This window comes from Diorhabda carinulata, chromosome 3 (genome assembly GCF_026250575.1).
Source record: "Diorhabda carinulata isolate Delta chromosome 3, icDioCari1.1, whole genome shotgun sequence".
NCBI classification, from domain to species: Eukaryota; Metazoa; Arthropoda; class Insecta; order Coleoptera; family Chrysomelidae; genus Diorhabda; species Diorhabda carinulata.
In genome coordinates, this window is record NC_079462.1 from 24,885,450 (window position 1) to 24,908,151 (window position 22,702).

Sequence of the window (22,702 nt, forward strand, 5' to 3'; positions counted from 1 at the left end):
GGTAAAAAAATAGTTTTACTGAAAGTTTTTGTGTGGTTTGTAAACTTATTTGTTCGGTTTTAGACCTTATTTTTTACAGTTTTATTGCGAAATTGCTTCTTAAAAAGTTATTACTAGAAGAATTGAAGTTTCACCCGGAAACGTAACTTTGTCGTTTTCTTTCATTGGCAGTATGTTGGAAACTTGTGGAAAATGAATAGGATTATGACTAAAGCTTTTTTCATCTGATGAATCTGGCATTCCCTGTATATATTGGTGCATTCCACGAAACACGACCACGATATTTCCAGTTCCACAGGTTAGACAAATAAGAATAAAACTTCATTTTAGAAGATGATAAATTTTTTAACTTATTTCATTAGTAATGTTGATGTTCTACTTTTTAATTGATTTGTAATAATAATGTCAATAAAAGAAACTTATAAAACAAATCCCTTCGGTAGTCTAAATTATTAGGATTACTCTGGATTAAAGTAATTTAGGTTTTGTAGTTAAAAGAATAATAAAGAATAGTTTTTAATTGTATATTTTCCATTTTACTCGATGACCTTTTGCCATATTTCTTTCAGCTTCATGATTCCGTGCTCATAAAATTTCTGGTCCTTATTAGCAAAAAACTGAACCAGGTATGATTGAAGGTCATCGTCATTTGTGAAAATTTAACCATTCAAAGAATTTTGTAAACTTCGAAATAAATTTGCTTAATCCAGTTAAATGTTGACAGTAAACATCAGAATTGATCGTTTGGTTCCTTGAAAGCAGCTCAAGAAACACAACACCTTTGTTATCTTACTAAACTGAAAGCGTGAGATTTTTTGTTGTTTTTCACTTTTCGATGTGGTTTGTGCTGGTTAATCGTGTTTGCTCCATGATTTCGAACTATGTTACTGAACAGGACCCATTTTTAATCACCAGTAATGATTCTTTTCAAGGGTCGTTTTCACTTCGTTTAAGGTGCATATCGGAAATATTGATTCTTTGTGTTAAATGAATTTCTTTCAATTCGTGAGGTATCCAAATATCAAGCTTCTCAACTAGCCCAAGACATTGTAAGGATTTTGCAATTGTGTGCGATACATTCACAATTTCTCGAACCGGTATATGACGATCCTCTTCGATTATGACTTTGATTTGGTCATCAACAACAGTAAGACGATCAGAACGTTGCTCAATTTTGATGGAAAAATTCCCAGAACGGAACTTTTTATACCAATTTTGAAACGTGCGGTCTGTTAAGCAATCAACGCTATAAACCTTTTTTTTGTGACACGCAGCAGCTTTCTTTCCTTTACGGAAATAAAAAATGTTTGTTTCTGCACATCATTTAAAATTAACCCACAATCAATAGCTTTAATAAAAATAAGTACTTAGTTGCCAACTTTATAGTTCGTAGTATCAAGGTTGTACGGTATAATTAGAAACGAAAACGGCCGTGAAAATGAGTTGTAATGATGATGAATCTATTACACATAAAAAACGGAATGTGAAGATCGCCGAATAACAGAGCCTCAATTTTCAAATTTAAATGGATAAATTGAAAAAAGACACAAGAAGTAATATTAAGATGTTTATTTAAATTAACAAAAACTAATTATATTGATCTGGTGCCGAAATATCCTTGACATTCTGAAACGCAGCAATAAGAGCTGTTAATTGGATATTTTCGTTAGCTCCTGTAGATAATCTATACTCTATTTCGGCCATTTTATCCATAAGATCTATCATAATATCGAAAGGTAATTCGATACGATGTACATACTTATGTACTTCTGTAATGATGTCGTGAAGAGCGAGTCCTTTGATCATTTTTAATTCTTTTATGTTATTGTAAGTTGTTTTAAAGTTTTCGTTTAATAACCATTTAACGATACTTTCAATATCGGTACGTAGAGGATGACCGACACAGGTATATACGTTATCTTCAGTAACGTTCTTACAAGCCAACCAAGTGCTCTGTAAAACGTTAAGAACTTTTCGCATGTCGCCGTTTGCTAAGGTGAGTAGAGCTTTTTTTCCATCTTCTGATACAGTTACTCTGCAAACAAAAAAATATGTGGATTACATCAATAATTTTTTAATCATAGGAACAAATAAACCGGCAATCAGTATGTGAATATACTAAAAATGGTATTATTATAGATTAAAGGAAACTAGTGAGTTCCAACAGATAACTGCAATAGCAGTAGCCTGCCATAACTTACTATTTGGGTATATATTTCAAACAGACTTTACTGTAACCAACAGTTTCCGAACTAAAACCCTTTGGAAGCCCATTGAAATATACATAAAAAGTAGAAAGATATCTAACTGATACTTTCCGAACAATTTTGACCCCGATCAAAAGTTCAGATATTTGGAATTTTCTCACAAAACAAGTTGGAAAACTATAACTAGTGAAGATCTGAATACTAGCAGGAATCTTGTCGTAACACTTCCGCCTTAATAAACACCTGCAGACGCTGGGTTAAGCATAGAAAGAACAACGTGCAGATTCTGTTACATAGAGGACGAAACATCTATCCAATCTTTCGAAGTGTGAGAGATTACTCCAGAGCATCACCCAAGATCAGTTGTAAACACTGAGGATTCTCAGTACCACAGCGAAAAAATGGGGTACAGAACATTCTTTAGATTGCAATGTACTTGATACTCCGAACTACATATAGGTATATATGCTAATGGAGCAATCAACCCAACTGGCTGGACATGCAAACACTAGTCATGATTTTTGCACTACACATTTTGACAATTAAAGAGAATAATGTATCACTTCATATCAAACCTCATATTTTCGGATAGCTAATGCACATATTGAAACAATATATTGTAAATAGATGTTTTTTTTTTGTATTTTATAAATTTCTGTTGATAGTAATCCCGTTAGTTATGAACCTCTTCACGTTAGACTAAATAAACTGTACCAGAAGCTCTTTACGTTGGACTAAACAAATTATATCGGATGATCTCTTTGCTAATTCAGTAAAATGAAAGAACTATAGACAAAATATTCCATGGAACATTCGATGTCAATGATATTTTTTATATAATTTCATTAAACCTGAATTATAAAACTCAGTCTGACCTGTTTCATAATACCACCCTAACTAGCAATTTAACTAAAGCTTCCTGTAACGATTTGTATCGGTCTCTCAAGTAAAAACGTTAAAAGGAGGATGACAATACTCTTGCCTTTTTTCCTTAGAAAAAGAAACAGAATGAAACGTAAAAGTGTGTGTTAAAAAGTGTTCTATTTTGTCGCCGACATTTCTTTTAGATTGATCTTTGATGGCGAGCTGTTGTGTTTTGTATTTGCCAACTTAATACTTCAATTTTTCATTTTAATAAATTTTATTAAGGGTTTTACATAATTGATGCATAATTTTTATTTCTATTTCTTAAAAAACATTCGTTGTTATATTGTATTTCCAAATAGTCGATACATTTTTTGTCTTGGGATGAGCTTAAGTTATTCTTGTTGGAAAGGATAGTTTGTTTAAATGGTGTGATAAATTGATATAGTTTAGACATTTTACTACAAGCAATATTTTTTTTGTTAATCTTAAAATAATATATATCATTGTAATGATGTGCAATCTGTGCAAACTGGATTACTGTTTTATTTCTAATTAGTATTTAGTTAGAAAAATCTGTTTTTTATCGTGAATTTAGGAAACTGCGGAGTCAGAACGTGGTGGAAAAGAATAACATACAATACAGTAGATATTCTGTGTAAATTTAAATGAACCGCGAAAATAGATTAGTTCTGCCACGTACCATCGAGGGCACTGGCATCAAAAATCTACCACGAAAAACAACTAAGTTTACATTTCTTCTTAGGTTATGTTATGTGTCTGCTTATAATTCAAAAATAGCCCATGTTTGCATTTGACTTTTGCCACTAAAGAAAACTTTAATGTTCTAAAGTGAAGCATTTCTACCTTAAAGTTCAAATTAATTTAGATTAAATGGCAGTTATGAAACGCTCGACTCAACTTAATAGGACCTTTAAATTTAAAGCTTCCTTTAAATGTATTATGAAACCAGCTGTTATATTATTAATTGTGTACTTTTGATTTTTTTAAAAAGTTTTATTAAAAAAAGTGATTAAACAAAATCTATAAGTAGTTGTAGGGGTACATTTTGATTGATTAAAAGAAAATTATATACTTCAGTGGGCTGTAAAGGTACAACATTACAAAACTGAACTTTTATTTTTAAGCGCTGTTGCCGCTTTTATAAACAATGTTTGATATACACCAACAGTACTTACTTTTCTTCATCGATTACGTAGTTGAGTCTTGGTAAAATTTGTTCCGGAGAAAGTGGACCGAATCTGAATCTCGTACAACGGGACTGTAGAGCAGGTATGATCTTGCTTAAATAGTTACATATTATGCAGAACCGAATATTTTCTGTATACTTTTCTATTACTACAAAAAAATCGAATAATAATTATCAAATTTTCTTGATAAAATTGTAATTTCTAATAAGATAAATAAAAGAACAATATTTTGATTTAAATTTGATTTTTTATTTAAAATAAAATACATATATGTTGTAATATATACATATCTGTAAAACGATTTGTCTTTAAGTATTTTAGTCTTTATGATTTTTAAGTTAATCCGTGTCATTTCGGAATTTCCACCCCTCAATCTGGTCTCCTCTTAACTCTCTTCAATAGCTTAACCCAGGGGTCGTCAAATTACCAAATGGGTCACCCAGTAACAAACATTTTTTTCTTTTTTCCTAAAAATTTTTGTCGCGAGTTATGAACGTACCAAATTTGAATCCAGTATAACATATAAAAAATATCAGTTAGAGCTCCAAGCCCGCCAGACAGGATATGGAATCGGCCGATAGTATGCGGAATGCAGCGACATTGTCCGAACAAATTGTACCATTCCTGGATGCGTGCGTCGTTATCTCAGTTATACTTATACTTATAGCGCGTGTAGTCTAGTTGCACAATAATATTGACCTATCGACCTAACACGGGCGTAGCCAAGGGGAGGGTTCAAGTATGCAAATGCATTATTTTTATCAAAAACAGCACGTCACTCCAGAAAGCATAATTCATACAGATCACTGGCTAGCCTATCGATGCTTCAGCAATGGAGTTGGTTAATCACAAAGAAATATTTGTTTCCGATAGCGAGGTCTATACCCAAAGAATTGAGGTCAGCTGGTGACGTCTGAGAGCATTCTTCAGCGATAGGCATGTACCTTCAGAAGATTCGGAGGACAGAATCATAGAATATACATGGCGACGAGAATGACTTAAATCTGAACCAAAAATAGACCTATTCATTTCATTAATAGAAGAAATCCAAAAAGATTTTCAAATGTGAAAGTTATAGATTTAAGTCCAATTAAAATATTTGATTGAAGAAAATTATTTTTGTTTACCTTTATTTCAGTCTCTAACACAAACTAATCTAACATAACCTATCCTATCCTAACCTAACCTCACAAAAATTACTGAATTTTCATTTTACCTATTGATTTTTCGTGAAAATAATGCATTTGCATATTTTTTACACAGAAACTTTTCTGCGCATGCGAAAAGTTATCCATGGTTCAATATTTGTTAGCCTTCATGAGATAATAGCCACTTCCGGTATCTCCGAAAGTAAATGTTTCCGTAGAAAATAGATATTATAAATCGATTTCTCGTAATATGTATGTATAAAGTTTCATGATGATCGTTGTGAGTTGGCTTATCATACTTGTGCCCAAAATATAAATATGGTTCGATCCATACTGTAACGGAATGTTGCAACCATCCGTTGCAACAAAATATTAAAATTATTTAATGCCAATATGTATGATTTTAAAAAATCAAAATCCAAGGAAAATGATTTGTTACTTGAAGTTTTCGATAATTTATGTTTAAAGAAGTAAAAAAAAGTTGCCAAATGAATTTATTAATTGTTTGAAATTTATTATTTGTTTAATGATATTTTATTATTTTTTTATTTACTTGAAAATATTTAATTACTAATTTTATAAATAATGGAATTTTTTAGGGGGATTCCTAGTAATTGTAGGGATTTTAGGAGTTTTTGATTGGGGCTTCAGGGTGATGAATTTTTGAGAGTTAGGTACACTAGAATCGTGGTAGTTGACAGTATGAAAAGATCTCCTTAGCCGTCAGATTTTTGTCAGTTTGAGGTTAAGTTAATATTCATTATATGATTTTTATTTGTTTTTGTTGTAATGCAAGTTATGCAATTATAAAAATACTATAAAATAGTGGATTATTTTTTATAAAAATAGGTTCTAAAAAAAAGAAAATGTACATTCAATGAAAGTTACAAAAAGAATATTCTTGTATAAAAAAAACAATTAAGGTTAATTATAAAGAAAATTGTACAGAATTTTATACAATGCTTTGTAGCGAAAAATATAAAAAGTTTTGTACTCAGTAATTCTGATTAAAAAAATTTGATTCATTTAAAAAAAATACTAATTTTATTATATCCTTAAACAGTATTTATTATGTATAATTTTTATTACAAAAACCATATTTAATTCATTTAACTTAACTATAAGTTCCCGTCCTGGATTTGAAATCAAAAAATAAGATCACTTATGGTATTCTATACCATAGAATACAAATTAGAGCTTGATTAAAAAGTTAATTGTGAAATTCAATTTAATTCAAAATAATTAAATAGATGATGAAAAATTACTTTAGTATCAAAAAGTTATAAATTACTTATAGAATATGCAAAATTGCAAAAGTATTTAAACGGTTTATAACTGGCAGTAAATATTTTAATGATATGTGATGTTTTGATTATTGTACGACTTTTATGCTGTATAATTTGTAGAAATTTTGTCTCCATCCAAAAATCTCACTAAAAAATATCTTGAAGACAAAAATCACTGTAGAGAACATGTAACTGACGACATATCAGAATGATTGTTTCGGGTGTTTACAATGACTCTAGATTTTTCTACATGTGATGTCAATTCGGCTCGTACAATAGGAGCCTGTTTCTCTCTTTCGATTCTTGTCAATTGTATCCCAAAATGTTTAGCTATTAAATTCGTCAATGAAGAATGAACCTAAAAACATAAAAAGTCAATATTTATCAAAACTTCATTCATTATTCATATTAATTCCGCCCACTTTCGCTTGGATTGTTAATAAAATGATTAATCGCTAAGTATAATTAATTGGAGGTTAGATATCACTGCAAGTTTTTTGTGCCCAATATCTCATTATCTATAGCGTACCATAGTTGTAATAACTACAGTAATTGTATTGATTTCAAATAGATTAGATTTTGCTCTAACAGTTTGCTAGTTCAAACTAAAACTGAATTTTCCCATCCTCCTCATTACTAGTCAGTTTCTGCTGACCTAATCTCATCAGGAAACGAGAAGATGTAGCTGGTACCAATGTTCTGAAAGAGATCTAATCCTATATGACACTGTTTCAGTTTCCTCCTTCTTCCGAAACTCTTATGGGAGCATTTTTCTACATCACAGACTGTCATGCTCCGTTTCTGGTATGTCTATAATATGTTGGGAGTTTGGCCGCATACAACAACCAAAATCAAATTCATCTCTTATAAACATCCCCGGATTTATCCCCAATCAATATATGGGATATTGTCGATAGAAGTTGAAGAAAATTAAAACATCATCCTAAACTTTGGTTGCTTTTCAACAGCAGATAGCAGTGGCATGAAATGAGCATATTGATCACCTGATTATATCTAGACAGATTGGAGAATGTATAAAAAAATGATGGAGTTTCAACCTATTATTAAAGCGCAGAAATATACTGTGTGTCCAGGTTTTAATGTAATGTAATAAACTTACATTTTCTCCTGTCTTTGCAGAAACGCAGTAATTTAAAATTCCAAATTCTATAACGAATCTCTGGATTTTGTCTAATTTCACAATTCGTTTGTGTTCCAAATCAGCTACAACATATAATTAATTAAATAGTATATCGAGAAAAGTTAATAATGGTTGTATATTACATTTATTTCCGAAAATTGCTATTTGTTTTGAATTATCAACAATTTTCTTTACTTCATTCAACCACATTAAAGTACTTTCGAAGCTTTGGGCATTTGTTATATCATATACAATAATAACAATCTGAAACATAAAACAAATAGATAGGAAATTATATTTCGTTTCTTTTCCACTGAGTTATCGTTTTTTGTTTTCCATCACTCTATTTTCTTAACGAAGTACCCAGCGTAATGTGTTGTGATAACTGGAAATCTAAAAAATAACCGGAATCTAAAACTAGTATTTACAAAATTAAGTTTAGAGGAACCCTCACACTATTATAAATATTATAAATATAATGATGAGTTCAGAAGACGAAAACCGAAAACATGTAAGGGAGAATTGGTAGCTGTTAAGATAGAAAAATAAGAAGCTATAAGCAAAATTGGAAAAGAGTATAGCTGATGAAAATTTTGGCATAAAAATAAAATGTTTTAATCAGATTAAAAATGTACTTTAGAGATTAATTTTGAAGGAAACGATGTCAGCCAGATAGAATTAGCCGAATAAAAGATTTTTAGTAGAGTTAAAAATCAATTGAAAGAGTTTTTTTACAAAACTTGATTCACAGACTGAATGAGAAGGAAAATAAGGTTACCAATCGTATTGTTTTTACCAGTTCGGCACAGACTTTTTGACATTTGCATTGATTTTAAACCTTTTAAAGGTCTGAAATGTGTTATTTTTTTCATTTTATCCTCGTTGTACTAGTAAAATATGATTCTACAGCATCAACGATTTCTGTGGTATTCCTGCGAAACACCATATCACAGCATCGTTCTTTAGCAATTTAGTCTTGAATCTACCATGTCGCCGAAACAACGATGTTTGTTAGATGAAGAATTAAAATCGAAATATCCGTTTATTGAATCAAATAATATTAATAACAACTGTAAGGTGAAATGTCAAAAATCTAAAAGTGTGTTTTCTTTTGCTAATAGTGTCTAAACAGATATAAAAAATCACATAAATCCCATGAAACATAAACAGCTTGTACCTGCAACAATTGTAACCTCAAGTATAAAAAAAAACATTTTCACATAATTTGTATGTGACTTTTTTTAATATAGGCTTACATAAGGGTCGTCTAGGTTTAAAATTTTTAAAAGTGAGAGGAAAAGAAGATATAGTATATAGTATGATTTATAGGCCTACAAATCTAAATTCAAGTCCACTGTCTACAATTTCCATCTGTAACTTTTCAATTAATTATTTTATCAATATATGTTTGCTCCATCGACGTATTATGTAAACACCGGCAAAATGCTCCACCTTCGACACCGATTTTCGTAGCGTTATTAGATCAAGTTTTTCGACGAGCAAGTGCAGAATGGAGATGTGTTGCACTTGTATGTACTAATTTTGAATAATTGTTGCGATAGGGGCTTCGCCCAAAATTGAAAAACGGAAAAGGGTTTAAAAATCCAAAGTTTCTTATTTAGTCAGTTTTATTGGAACTGTCAATACACATAATCCCTTTGTCGTTGGTCTGATGCAACCTGAGGATTTTTTTATTTCAAAAGTGCAGCTACTTCTACATCAAGTACAACAAAACTTCACAGTCCAATGGATTCAGATTTCAGCCGAAAATCTGGGCCCGATTTAAGAGTAGGAAGACTCTAAATAAAATGGAGGCTTGGAAAACAGTAAATGTTTTCAAAGGCATGCTAAATATGGTCGTGCCACAGCTTGAACGTCGAAGCCGCATTTCGGATGAAAAAAGAAAAACCTGGAAGCAGTAACACCTTTCTTAAAAGAAGAAAACAAAGACTTTTAACAAAACCTATTAGGGCTGACTAGTTCATAAGTTTTGTTTAAACATAAGTTTTGTTTAAACATAAGTTTGTTAGAAGTATATTTTTAAGTTGCAGGCGCTAATATTATGTTTGCGGTTGGTGGTGTGTCGCCATTTTTTAGGTTATTGTTTTTTTTAGTTTGTGGTATTAGTTTACATATTTATTTCTGTTAAAGTTGCTTTATAAATAAACAATTTTAATAAAATCGATCATGTAATTTTTTTTTTATTAAAAATGCGCTTTAAAACTTTTTCTCGTTTTCATCCACTCCCAGTACCGTTGAGTACTATTATTCTTGAGCTTTTGCGAAGAGTACAGCATAATTTTTGTTTTTTTTAATTACCTACTCTAATGGTACTTAGCCCAGTTTTCATGCAATCATACTAGTACTTAGCACGTTTCTTCAGAAATGTCACAAAATATTTCAAATTACAAAATCTATTGCCAAAAAATCAGGTTAAACATTGAAAACTAAAATCGGGTGGTAATAGCTATTGGAAAAGTAACAAAAATATCAGGTCACATATTTAAGTATATGAATAAACTACGTTTACGAGGTCTGGTTATTAAATAACGAGATTGGTTACGAAAAAGGGTTTAATTATAATAATTATTCTACATTCGAATGCTCCCCTTCAATATACTCCCCTCCCCTCGCCACACACCTTTCCATAATTTTTTTCCATTTATAGAAGCGGTGCTGGAAGTCTTCTTTGGTGAGTGCCTCTAAGAGCTCTCCCTTTTTTTTGTTTTACCGCTTCCATCGACTCAAATCAAGTTTTTAATTTCGGAAAGACAAAAAGTCGCACGGTGCCAAATCTGGTGAGCGTGGCTTCACAGATAGCGCGTTATGGGCAGGTGCGTTTTTTACGTTCTCGCAGTGTTACCAAAACTGACAAATAGTAACTCTGGTTGACAGTCTGACCCTCTGGAACCCATTCACTCATGACGATACCGTTAATGTCGAAAAAAAAAATGATCAACATTTCCTTGAATTTTGATTTGCTCACTCAGCCCTCAATAAAGGGCTTACATTACTCAAAAACACGCGACCGAGATAAAGAATTGTCCCCATAGGCCTCTGGTAACAATTTATAGCACTCAATCGGAGTTTTATTCAATTTAAGGAGAAATTTGAGATTGATACGTTGCTCCTGTTTTTCGGCACGAGAAAAAACACGTTCGTTTCAAATCCCGCTACTGCACAAATACTATAATAGTGTCGGAAACTTGTTTTGGGAGGTGCATAGACAAGAAATCTAGATACCCAATGCACTAGTCGTTTTGTACCCCAGACCTCGTATTCTCAAAATTACATATTTGGTACTCAGCACGGTTTTCATTATAAGTCTTCAATTTTCATCAATCTTAACCACTTGGTCAGTGACAAAATATGAACAAAAAAGTTGCATACACGCGATGTAACAACAACGAAATTCAAGTCCAAACTTATTCTAATCCTAATATTTTGGTATTCAACCAGCTAGCATTTGGTAGATAGTTCATTTCCAATTCGAATTTCGTTGGAGCTTGAACGATAATAAAATTGTTAAATTTGGTCAAAGGGTTTCAGAGAAAATGGACTTAAAACTTCGTTGAGATTTTGTCTGCTATTCGTAATTTTTTAATTCTGAGTTAAGCACGATACATACTTACATTGGAATTGAATAAATAATTCTTTAGCATTTTTTCGTTCAACTGAATACCGCCGATGTCTGAAACTCGCACTGAGATTTCTTTCTTTTTAGACAAATCCATTCGTTTGATATAAAAATCTGCACCCATGGTTTGAACGTAGTATCTAGTAAATTCATCATAACAAAATCTTCTAACAATGCTCGTCTAAAACAACATTTTCCAAATACTTTTCTGATTAAAGAAAATGTTATAATGTCATGAGGTATGAAATTTTTAATGACAAGTGATTAGACCATTTCAAATTTTAGGATAGGTGCATTTGAAAGCAGAAAAATAACTTAAAATTGGTTTTTCATACTTAATCAGTTTTATGAGTTTGGAATTTTGAATGTTTTTTCCTTAACCTAAAATAGATAATACAAAACATAACTACCAATATTAAGGCTCAATCAGAGTTGCGGAACGGAGAGAACCAATCAGTATTTTAACGCATCTCTCATTACGCAATTGTCTGGCTCACTATGTTCACATGGAACGGATTAAATGCGGAGCGAAATGTGCGTCATGAACTTTTAAGTGAAAAAGTTATCACAATAATATTTGAACAAAAATCAATCAAAAATATTACTGTATTTCAATTTCTAACCTTTACTTTTCAATCAAATAAAATATACTGGAAATAATTTTTTTATTGTGATATGTTCAATTTTGAAATACGAGGTCTGGCTATTAAATAACGAGACTGATTACGAAAAAGGGTTTTATTATAATAATTATTCTACATTCGAATGCTCCCCTTCAATATACTCCCCTCCCCTCGCCACACACCTTTCCATACGTTTTTTCCATTGATAGAAGCGATGCTGGAAGTCTTCTTTGGTGAGTGCCTTTATGAGCTCCGCCGTTTTTTGCTTTACCGCTTCCATCGACACAAATTGCGTCCCTTTCAAAGCAGATCTTTATCTAACCTCTCTAACCTTATAAGGAAATCTGAGCAGATGCGTTGACACAAGAGCTTTTGGTCATTAGTCAGATTTTTTAGCACCAGCTTCGCACAGACTATTGTCATGTGTAATTCCTCGTCTAAAATTTTTCTAACCGTTTCTTTATCGGCGTTTACAGCCTCGGCAATCATACGGATGCTTATTCGACGATCTGAACGCACAATTAGATTGATTTAGGTAATTATTTCCGGAGTTGAACCGGCCACAGGGCGACCTGGGCGCCGGTCATCTTCAGTGCTCTCTCGGCCCTCACTAAAACGCTTATATCACTCAAAAATACGCGAACGAGATGGAGAATTGTCCCCAAAGGCTTCTTGCAACAATTTATAGCACACATACGTAGTTTTTTACAATTTAACGGGAAGTCTGAGATTGATACGTTGCTCCTGTTTTTCGTCACACATTGTTTTCGGCACGTTCGTTTCAAACCACTAATGCACAAATTCTATAATAGTGACCGAAACATGTTTTAGGACGTGCATACACAAGATATCTAGATACCCAACGCACTACTCTTTTTTTACCCCACTTGTCTAGGGCGCCCTGTAACCACGCAGTCTCGTTACTTCATAGCCAGACCTCGTAATTTTGAAACATACCGTTCCATATTCGATTACGTTAGAGTTGTACGTATTTTCCTTGTTCTTGTGTATTTGTGATATTTTTTGTACTTTTCGGCTTAACCAATGTTCAAGACTATTGTTGAGTTGACATATCTGCTTTCAATTTTGTTTTAAAAGATTGAACAGGTATACAGCATATATTATACTTCACATTTTGATTCCAGCGTGACGTCACATTGTGAGAGATTGCGTGTGCCTGCGCATAAGTATACCGTATATATTTGTATCGTGATCTCTAAGAAAGTTTGTATATGAATTGGAGATTCCCCGATCTTTATTTGTCTCGCTCACATTCGTCATAATATCGTTTTATTGTTAAGTACTATTTGGACTACATCACAAAAAATACTAATCTTCAATTTTATATACTTTTACTACTTGTGTTAAATTTTCAATGAGTTAAGTCATGTATGTAACTTTCTTTGTATCTTTCTGCATTTATCTATCCTTGCGAAACATAAATGATTTAAAATCTTTTCCAAATAACTAGCTTTTGAACCACTGTATTTCAAATATACTAGTTCTTCAAGACAGAGAAAGCAAGAACTATAAGACTTTTCGGATACTATTAACCTGGATTAGATAGATTACTTATCAACTGATTGCGAATCCTAACCCTAACCTCCAACATTTTGAGCCAAAGTAAGCTATAGCCTTAATAAAAGTCCTTTTGCCTCCACTTCACATTTACCTTCGACTAATGAAAAAATTTGTAAGGGATATGAATGAAGAATGTGAAGGATATAAATACCTAAGACAAGTCTTCTTCCAATTAAGTAAAGCCAAGTTGAAGAAGGATACTTTTATTGGATCACAAATTAAAAAGTTGCTGAGCGATATTAATTTTACCACGTAAAAATTTAGAGCTTGGAAGAAATTCCTAAGTGTCGTGAGGGAATTTTTGGATGGAATATTGATACAAACTAACAACAACTGATTATAATTTAGCTTCTTATGAATCGCCGCCGATGGTCATTAAAAATTCATTTTCTCCATTTCATAATTTTGTTGGGAGCTATTGGTGACGAATAGGGTGAAATTTCCACCAAGATATAAAAACAATGGGATTTCGGCGATAAGTGTGATAGGATCTAGCCATGATGAATGATTACTGCTGGTTTTTGAAGCAAGAAAGATATGGTAACCCATAAAAGGAAAAAATCAAATATATTACTGTTTTTTCTGGTCATTTTCGTATTACTCGTAACATAGGCTCATTCTAATGTAGTATGATAATCAGGCTTATGTTACAACAAGAATTTTTTTATATATCAGTGTTTTTATACTGAATGATTTTACCAGTAAATTCTTGAAGTACGTGTCATAAGAATTTAAGAGTTTTAGAATAATTAAACCCCAATAAATATAAAACAAAAGTAATTAACTAGTTTATACTCACTTTTCCTACAGTCGGATCACCCAGCACGACGACTTTAACATTCTTTTCTGATATATCTTCTTCTGATTCAGACATTACTCTTTACTATGCGTTCTGAATTGGATAAATATCATTAACATTACAAAGGTGATAAGCTAAAGTGCTTTATTGAAATTCTGTAAGAAAACACACGTAGATTTGATAATACATATATTCGCTGGAAATAGTAGGAGTCTGCAGTTTTCTATACATATATATATAGAAAATTTCGCTGTTGAAACCACAAACGTCTTTCAGCCGTATCGAAATCAAATATGGTAAAACATATTGTTGTTATATTTTTCTTATTTGTTTATAGTTACGTTGACAGTTGTTTGATAACGAATTGCCCCAGAGGTGGCAAGAGAAGCGGTACTACTGGATATATGGAATCAAATATTAAAAAGGTAACAAACTATAAATTTCTAATATTAGAATAGTCATTATTTAATTGGTTTTTATAGTGTATTTCATGTGGTCCTGGATATACAGGTCAATGTTTCGGTCCAAATATATGTTGTGGCCCTTTTGGTTGTTTAATGGGTACGCCCGAAACTGTACGATGTCAACGAGAAGGCATGTTCCACGAAGCTGAAGCCTGTATAGCGGGGAAAGGTTTTTGTCGAAAAAATACAGGACGCTGTGCTACGGAAAATATATGTTGTAACCAAGGTATTTATAAATATACTTGTACAATGAACAGAGAATACTATACGAGGGTTGTCTGGAAAATTTCCGACCTAATCTAACGAAGAAACAAGACATTATTTTCCATAATCATTTTTATTTTTCATATGAAGTGATAAAAGTGTCCAGCTGTATACGAAAAATAACCTTCCAAAATGGCAATAGGGTAGACAAAGGGTATAGTATAAATGTAGCAATTGTAGATTAATTGAAGTATGTCGAGTTACAAATTCAATATAATTTTTGACTCAAGCAGTTCATTATTGAGAATTTCATTTTTTCACGTTGTACAAAATAATGTAGTAATTATAACACAATAGAAATTTATACCGATGCTAATGTGGAGCCACCCTTATTTAACACATTTCGACGGACACTTTTTCATATACACAGTTGCCTTTTTGAACTTAGAAAACATGGAAAATCGCTGGGCGCCAGATCTGGTGGATACGGTGGGTGGTCGACACATTTTTCTTCAAATGCGTTCTCTTCGTGCAATTTCTTCCTTCACTTTTTCAAGTAATGATACATTATTATCTTTTTGAAGATAGTCGATGAACACAATCCCATAAATATCCCAATAAACGGTTGTCACCACTTTTCCGGCCATTGCAACCGTATTTGCCAAATGTAGATACTCTATCTATTCTTTATCTTTTCATTATTAAATCTTACACATGTTCTCATTTTTTGCATTATTTGATGTTTACTTCCATTTTCGAGTCTTCTATTGTCTTTATCCATATCTACTAATCTGTCTATTGTTCCCGGAACTAGGATTGTGTAGCCAATTATTGTCTACAATTTGTAGTTGTACTCAATGATTTTGAAACAGAAGCTAAATATCTGAAAGTGCTAAAATTTTAGTTAGAATCTCCCAATATTCTAATATATCTATGCTGACATTTTTAGATTGAGCTCGGAAACTTTTCAAACAATCCTCGTATGTGTAATTATCGAATATTATAATCAAATAATATTCCTCCCCCAAACATGAATTAATTAATTTTATTTAGTTTTATTATTAAATTATTGATGAATTTAAATACTTTTAATGTATAAATTGGTGCATCTGGTATTCCAACTTTTTATTAACCCTGTATGTAAAATTTGTTAATTAATGCTATTTCAGATTCGTGCATCACAGACCGACATTGTTCAATGGAAAATAAACAGGAAAATATAGCAAACTTAGACTTCTACAATTTCCTGAACACCTACCCAATTGAGATAACTGAAAATTAATCAATATGGCAATGGAGTTCATAAGTTTGTAAACCGCTTTCACTAATAGCATAAAGTTAATAAAAAATTATACTTACTTGCGTTTCGATTGTCACTTTTAACTTCATACAAAAATCACTCATGAAAACCTTATAGCTAATAAAATAATCGCGTTTCTAGGATGGTATTTCAATACAAACAATTTTTACTTGCCTAATGATACACATAATTCATATTTGCGTGTTAAGTTATCAGAAAAATGGATTTGAACGCATCACTTTTAATCAATTGAGTAAATGACTAAAGAACGACTCAAACGAATTTTTTATATTTCAAAACGAAGTAAAAAAATCAAAAGTAACTCATATATGGCGAGAAAAAAATTAAAATAAATAACCAGCAATTACAGGGGTGTGTTGTGTATTTATAGTATATTATAATTTGTTTGCCAAAAACTACATTGAATGAAAATGTACTGCTAGGAATTATGTTTTAAAAATACTGTATGTACTGTTAATCAATGGTAAAATAAAATAAATTTCACATTAAATCCCATTAATGTTGAAATAAATTAAAAAACTAAAACATTTCTACATAAATTTGATGTTTCTCTATTTTTCCTGCCTCCAAGAGACTCTTGAAGAGCAGTTTAATTAAGATATTATAATATAAAGGGTATTTAGAAATAGATAGAAATTTAGATATATTTTTTTGGAAAAAATCAAGATTATTAATATATGCACTACTTGGCAACTATTTGAGCTGTTTATTTAAGTATCGTCAGTCCATTTATATTCTAATCCAGGTATTTAAGGGTTTGTTTCATTGAATTTGAAAATATACTCATATGATAATAATGAGTTTTTCAACTGAAGTGTAATATGTAATAATTCCTATTCAAATAGTGGCACTTATTAAATGAATAATAAGCTTTTTCTTTTCAAGAATGAAGTTGAGCCACTTTCAAATTTAACAACCAGATTCATTCTGAAATATGAAGATGTCCAAGTCTGAATTTATTTTACAAATGTTTAAAATACTTCGGAAACATAATTTATGTGATTCCAAACATTTTTTAACTACACAAAGTACAAAATTACAAACATAAAATTTATTACAAAACACTTTACAACTCATCTATACTTTGTGTGTGTGAAAGGGATTTAAAGAACTCATAAAGTTATGGTAATATATATCGTAATAGGTAAATTGTGTCCTTGAGTTTTTCTGGTGTAATTTGTCTCATTTTCATACCGTGGTGTCATTACACTATTTTGAACTTTCTTGATCTCGTTTTTAGATCTCTTTTGTTTTAAAATTAGTTTTCTTTATAATTTTTTAAACACAGATAATAATTACACATTTTGACCAGTTGTGGTCTAAGAAATAAGAAATTAATTATTATTATTATTATTTTGGCTCCTATAGATTGTAATGTCCTCGATCTAAAAGTTGTGTGATTATTTTAGGTTTAAAAATAGAACTAAATTGGAATTTCTGGAACGGTTGGTAATATTCATACTGAACACACTGTTTACACTACCACTAAACCAACACTCACAATTACACTGTCTAACGTAAAGTAAAACGGTTTATCTGCAGTCTCTGAAGATGTTAACTTTGTAATCGAAACGCGTGTCAGTGTTTCTACAGTGGTAACTCATCATTTTTAATTTGTATGGAATAAAATTTCTTTTTTCAACACCCCCCATGAACTGTCTTTAGAGACTGAAGGTAAACTGTCTTCAGCCTCTGAAGGTGATAACTTGGTTATCGAAACCTGACAGTTTAATTGTAAGTGTTAGTGTCATTGTAGTGTAAACAATGTGTTCCGTTTAAAAATAGAAGTTGAATATATTGAAATATTAATATCATAGAATACTATCAATAAAACTCTATGTTCAATACAATAAGTAATATAACTTGTCTAACTATGGAGTAAGAATTGATTTTTTAATGCAACTCCCACATTTACCTCTCCTTGATATAAATTTAATCAAACTATTAATTCCAATTATATAACTTACTTAAATATGAAATAAGAATTTTTATTAATTAATTAATTTGAAATTTATAGATATTCAACATACAGTCAAAAAGCATCTTGTAATTTTTAAATCTTTTTAAGATCTATATATGTATAAAAATTCATAAATTCCTTCTTCTAATGTTAAAAAATTAGATTCAGTTTTATTATTACTGACTTAATTTTAATACCATTAGCAAGGATATTTAAAAATTCACATTTTGTTACTTACTTCTACGCAAGGCATTCTGTGCATCCATTGTCATTGCGTCGGCTTCATCTAATATAATTAATTTAAAACCAGACTTGAAAATTGTCCTGGTACTAGCAAATGTCAAGATTGGTCCTCTTACAATTCCTATACCTCTATCATCTGATGCGTTTAATTCTAGAACCTATAGAATATACAAATTATTATTCATTTTTGATGAAAATGCTATTGTAGTACTCACAGTTGATGACATTTGAGCTAGAGTGTATAATAATCTTGCACAAGCTAAAATTGTACTTGTTTTTCCAGTACCAGGAGGTCCATAGAATAATAAATGGGGAACTTGATCTTCTTTAATAAATTTGCTGACTACATAGAAATAAAAAATATATAATTATTATATTTTCATCCAAAAATACAATAATATCCTTTTAAAACTTTTTTTAGGAAATTAATATATACTAACCCGTTTTAATAATATCCTCATGAGAAACTAAATCATCGAGCGTACTTGGCCTATATTTTTCAACCCTACAATTATGAAACAATTTGTTATCGTTAATTCAGGAAGAACAGAAACATTGATTTAAAAAATATTTCAACTTATACCAACCAGGGCAAATTTACTTTCTGCTGTACTTTTTGTACCATAGTAATTTATGAATTTAAAATATTTTAAGAAAATAATTAAGTGTTAGCATAAATAGCAAAATATTTTTTTTTAATATTTAAAAAGCGGGTAATCCAAAGAATTTTGAAGATTTTATCTTCTTCTTTTCATATCGGAAACATTGTGAACTTTTCATCCATAATACTGAAACTAATAAAAGGAAAGAATTTATTCATATTCTTCAATACTGTATACTAATCAGGAAAAATTAGGATTTTGCGAAGACTTTTACATTTACACACAGAAAGTATGTTTTAAATTATGTAGCTGAGAGCACTTGTCTATCACTTTAGCTGACTAACTTCATGTTGAATATTTTGCAGGAGAGGTTGTTTGTCTCGTTGCTCCCATTTTATTGAAAACACATTTTGCAAAACATCAATACAAAAATATGGCCGGATTATTCGTTAAAACTTTTCGTACAGTTGTAAGAAGCTCTTTAGGTGTACGATCTTTCGCCACACGACCGGTAGCAATAACGTTGGCAAATAAATGTAATGATAAACTACAAAATTCTCTACAAATGAAATCAAGTTCTATAAACTCCGTACAGGTAATATTTTTGATATCCATAAAATTTGATAATTTTATATCGATATAGAATGCTAATTTGTATTTTTTATTGTAAAAATGTAATGATTATATATTACATAACATAACCTCATTTTGATCTGTTAGGCCGTTTTTTTATCTCATTTGTGTTAAAATTTTTTAAATAAAACTTTTAGACTGCTAAAATAGTTTAAAATTAGTATAGTTCTCACCATAACTAAATTTTCTTTTATTATTAGACTCGGTTTTACTCACCAGAAATGAAAAAAGTCAAACCTACTGAAGACGAAATCAAAGAGAGGGTGCTGAAAGTGTGTGCTTCATATGATAAAGTAACTGCAGATAAGGTATTTACATTTATTTTTTCTATTTCAGAGATTTGTTAGACCACAAGAACGAAGTTACAGTTCTAAGCCACCGCTGACTTTGCAACTCATTTCAGATAGAGTCCTGTTAGTGTTAAAATTGTATGACAAAATTAACCCTGAAAAGGTACAGTAGGACATATGTTTCAAACCTTGTAGTTTCATTTTAGTTTATGAAAATTTATTTACAAAGGAAATTAATACTACATTTATTTACACTGTTGTTTATATTAATATTAGATGTTTTAACATACAGGGTTTAAAACTATAAATTATTCAATTATATTTGTGATTTAGATCTGTTACTTTATTGTGGTAGACAGTCTCTGTTTAATTTTCTAAATGTACTTAACTAAATAAATTGGTCACTATCATAAAATTAGCTTTCAAATAGATGAAACATTAGGCAAATGTAACAATCCAAATCATTCAAATGACTTGAGCAAGACCGTTAAATAATTTTAAGAGTTATTGTATTTACACATGAGTTCGAGATTTATTAATATTGATAAGTTTTCTAGAAAATTGAATGTATTTATAAAAAGTGATATTTAAGTTGTCTATTATTAAATTATATATATATATATATATATATATATATATATATATATATATATATATATATATATATATATATATATATATATATATATATATATATATTCTCTCAGTACAAGTTGCAATAAATGTTCCACTGGATTTATGCTCCACTTTATCAGAGTTCAGTTGACTCCCATTTGATTTTGCTGAATAATTTAAGTTTAAACTGTCTGAAGATATTGTAATTATAAACAATTTATACAAAAGATGTGTCCTTCACTTTAAAGTGTAAACAATCTAGAAACTATTTCACAAGTATTCAAAATAAAAAATATGTTTTTCAACCCTATTGTTTATGAATGAAACTATAGCTTCAGCAACACTAACTTAGATCACAATTAATGTGCTGTGGAACATAGTGTTAATAATAGAATTATTTCTGTACATGTTGTGATCAAGTAGTCTCAGATCACCAGATTTACCTCGAAATGATTTTTTTCGTTTAGGTTATATAAAACAAGATGTTTATGTGCTTTCAAATGTATTTCGTAACGATTTTGATTACAGACCTAACATTTACAAGTTAAATTCTTTGTGACATATGATAATTCTATACGCTGCCATTTTATAATTCTCAATTTTATTAATTTTGCGTTCACCTCCCCCATGATTGAATTTGTTGTTAATTAGGGTGGTCAATGAATAGAGGAATCAAGTAAAACAAAAAGAATTTTTTTTTAAATTGATATAGGTACATTGGGATTAATTTGGTTAGATATTTTTCATTGCTATGATATACAAAAAAATTTACTGTATAGCAAACGTATTTTGTTGGAAGGAATTGTACATTATTGGAAAATAATTTATGGTGTAGTAGAAGTATAGAATATTTAATCAACCTGATCATAATCTGTCATTGTAAGTTTGAATAGAATGTCCCAAAAACTTATAATTAACCTAATTGCTCCACTGATCTCCCAACTCCATTTTGCTAAATTTTAGTGGGAATGTTTAAACAGATATTTGTTTATAGCTTGCTTTCGTTTATTTACATACATTTATTTATACAAAAGAAGATATGTTATTGTTTTAATGTAAAAACAAGATAAAAACTATTTTCCAAGGACAATACCAAAAAATGGAATTTTGAGAAATTATGATATAAAATAAAAAAAATAGTTTATTTTACATTTGTGGTACATTGTACTCATAATCAATCCAACATTAGATATTGGTTTCAATACTAATAACCAAAATACATGACAGTACAGGGGGGTCAAAGAGTATAGTGGAAGTCAAACGGAACAGTTAAATTTATTATAATTTATTGCATTTTATTGAAATTCACGCTGGTAGAATGGAATTAAGTTGGTTAGAGATTTTACATTGATATTGTTTGTACAAAAAAATAATAAATGAGATTTATCAATTAAATAAGAAGTAAAAAAAATAGCACAACTTATTTGAAATACAAAAAGGTATTTGACGATTTTTATGTTTTGTGAAAGATTTTTCAATACTGTAGGTGTTGAGTTCATTTTATCAGGTCTATGTCTACTATAAATATATGTTTTAATATGAAAAATCATACATATTTGTAATTTTAGTTGACTCTACAATCTCATTTCATCAATGACTTAGGATTAGATTCACTAGATCATGTAGAAGTTATAATGGCAATGGAGGACGAATTCGGTTTTGAAATTCCAGATGCTGATGCTGAAAAATTGTTGAAACCTGCAGATATTGTGAGATATGTTGGAGATAAAGAAGATATATATGAATAAATTGTAATTTAAATTACTGTAATCTGTCATATATAGCATTATCTTTTAAGTTTATTAAATAAATGTAAATTATTGTTTGTAGTGTTTTTTAAAATTATTTCCTTTTAACGAGTGCTGCATGTAAA

General features: G+C 30.4%; 4 protein-coding genes across 5 annotated transcripts; 2 read left to right on the top strand and 2 right to left on the bottom strand.

Annotated features, from left to right (window-relative positions):
• Nucleotides 1-1,554: 1,554 nt before the first annotated feature.
• On the bottom strand, nt 1,555-19,413 carry LOC130891677 (replication factor C subunit 5). The gene is made up of 6 exons (XM_057796549.1): nt 19,277-19,413; nt 19,130-19,194; nt 18,905-19,032; nt 18,685-18,847; nt 4,271-4,430; nt 1,555-2,035 (listed from the first exon to the last, which is right to left on the bottom strand). Exons 1-6 carry the CDS (start codon nt 19,312-19,314, stop codon nt 1,588-1,590), a joined length of 1,002 nt encoding a protein of 333 aa, XP_057652532.1. The 5' UTR covers nt 19,315-19,413; the 3' UTR covers nt 1,555-1,587.
• On the bottom strand, nt 6,473-16,535 carry LOC130891678 (ras-related protein Rab-28-like). Its single transcript, XM_057796550.1, has 6 exons — nt 16,525-16,535; nt 14,498-14,652; nt 11,490-11,675; nt 8,001-8,121; nt 7,837-7,940; nt 6,473-7,074 (listed from the first exon to the last, which is right to left on the bottom strand). The coding sequence occupies exons 2-6, from the start codon at nt 14,570-14,572 to the stop codon at nt 6,889-6,891; spliced, it is 672 nt and encodes a 223-aa protein (XP_057652533.1). The 5' UTR covers nt 14,573-14,652; nt 16,525-16,535; the 3' UTR covers nt 6,473-6,888.
• On the top strand, nt 14,641-16,523 carry LOC130891679 (neurophysin 1-like). The gene is made up of 3 exons (XM_057796551.1): nt 14,641-14,922; nt 14,980-15,187; nt 16,335-16,523. Exons 1-3 carry the CDS (start codon nt 14,791-14,793, stop codon nt 16,445-16,447), a joined length of 453 nt encoding a protein of 150 aa, XP_057652534.1. The 5' UTR covers nt 14,641-14,790; the 3' UTR covers nt 16,448-16,523.
• A 223-nt stretch (nt 19,414-19,636) lies between the features above and the next one.
• Nucleotides 19,637-22,654, top strand: LOC130891685 (acyl carrier protein, mitochondrial). Of its 2 annotated transcripts, none has more exons than XM_057796561.1 (3): nt 19,637-19,886; nt 20,125-20,232; nt 22,398-22,654. In XM_057796561.1, the coding sequence occupies exons 1-3, from the start codon at nt 19,725-19,727 to the stop codon at nt 22,575-22,577; spliced, it is 450 nt and encodes a 149-aa protein (XP_057652544.1). In that variant the 5' UTR covers nt 19,637-19,724; the 3' UTR covers nt 22,578-22,654. The 2 variants fall into 2 exon arrangements, with proteins under 2 accessions (XP_057652544.1, XP_057652543.1); XM_057796560.1 differs by lacking the exon at nt 20,125-20,232 and adding an exon at nt 20,261-20,377.
• Nucleotides 22,655-22,702: the final 48 nt, after the last annotated feature.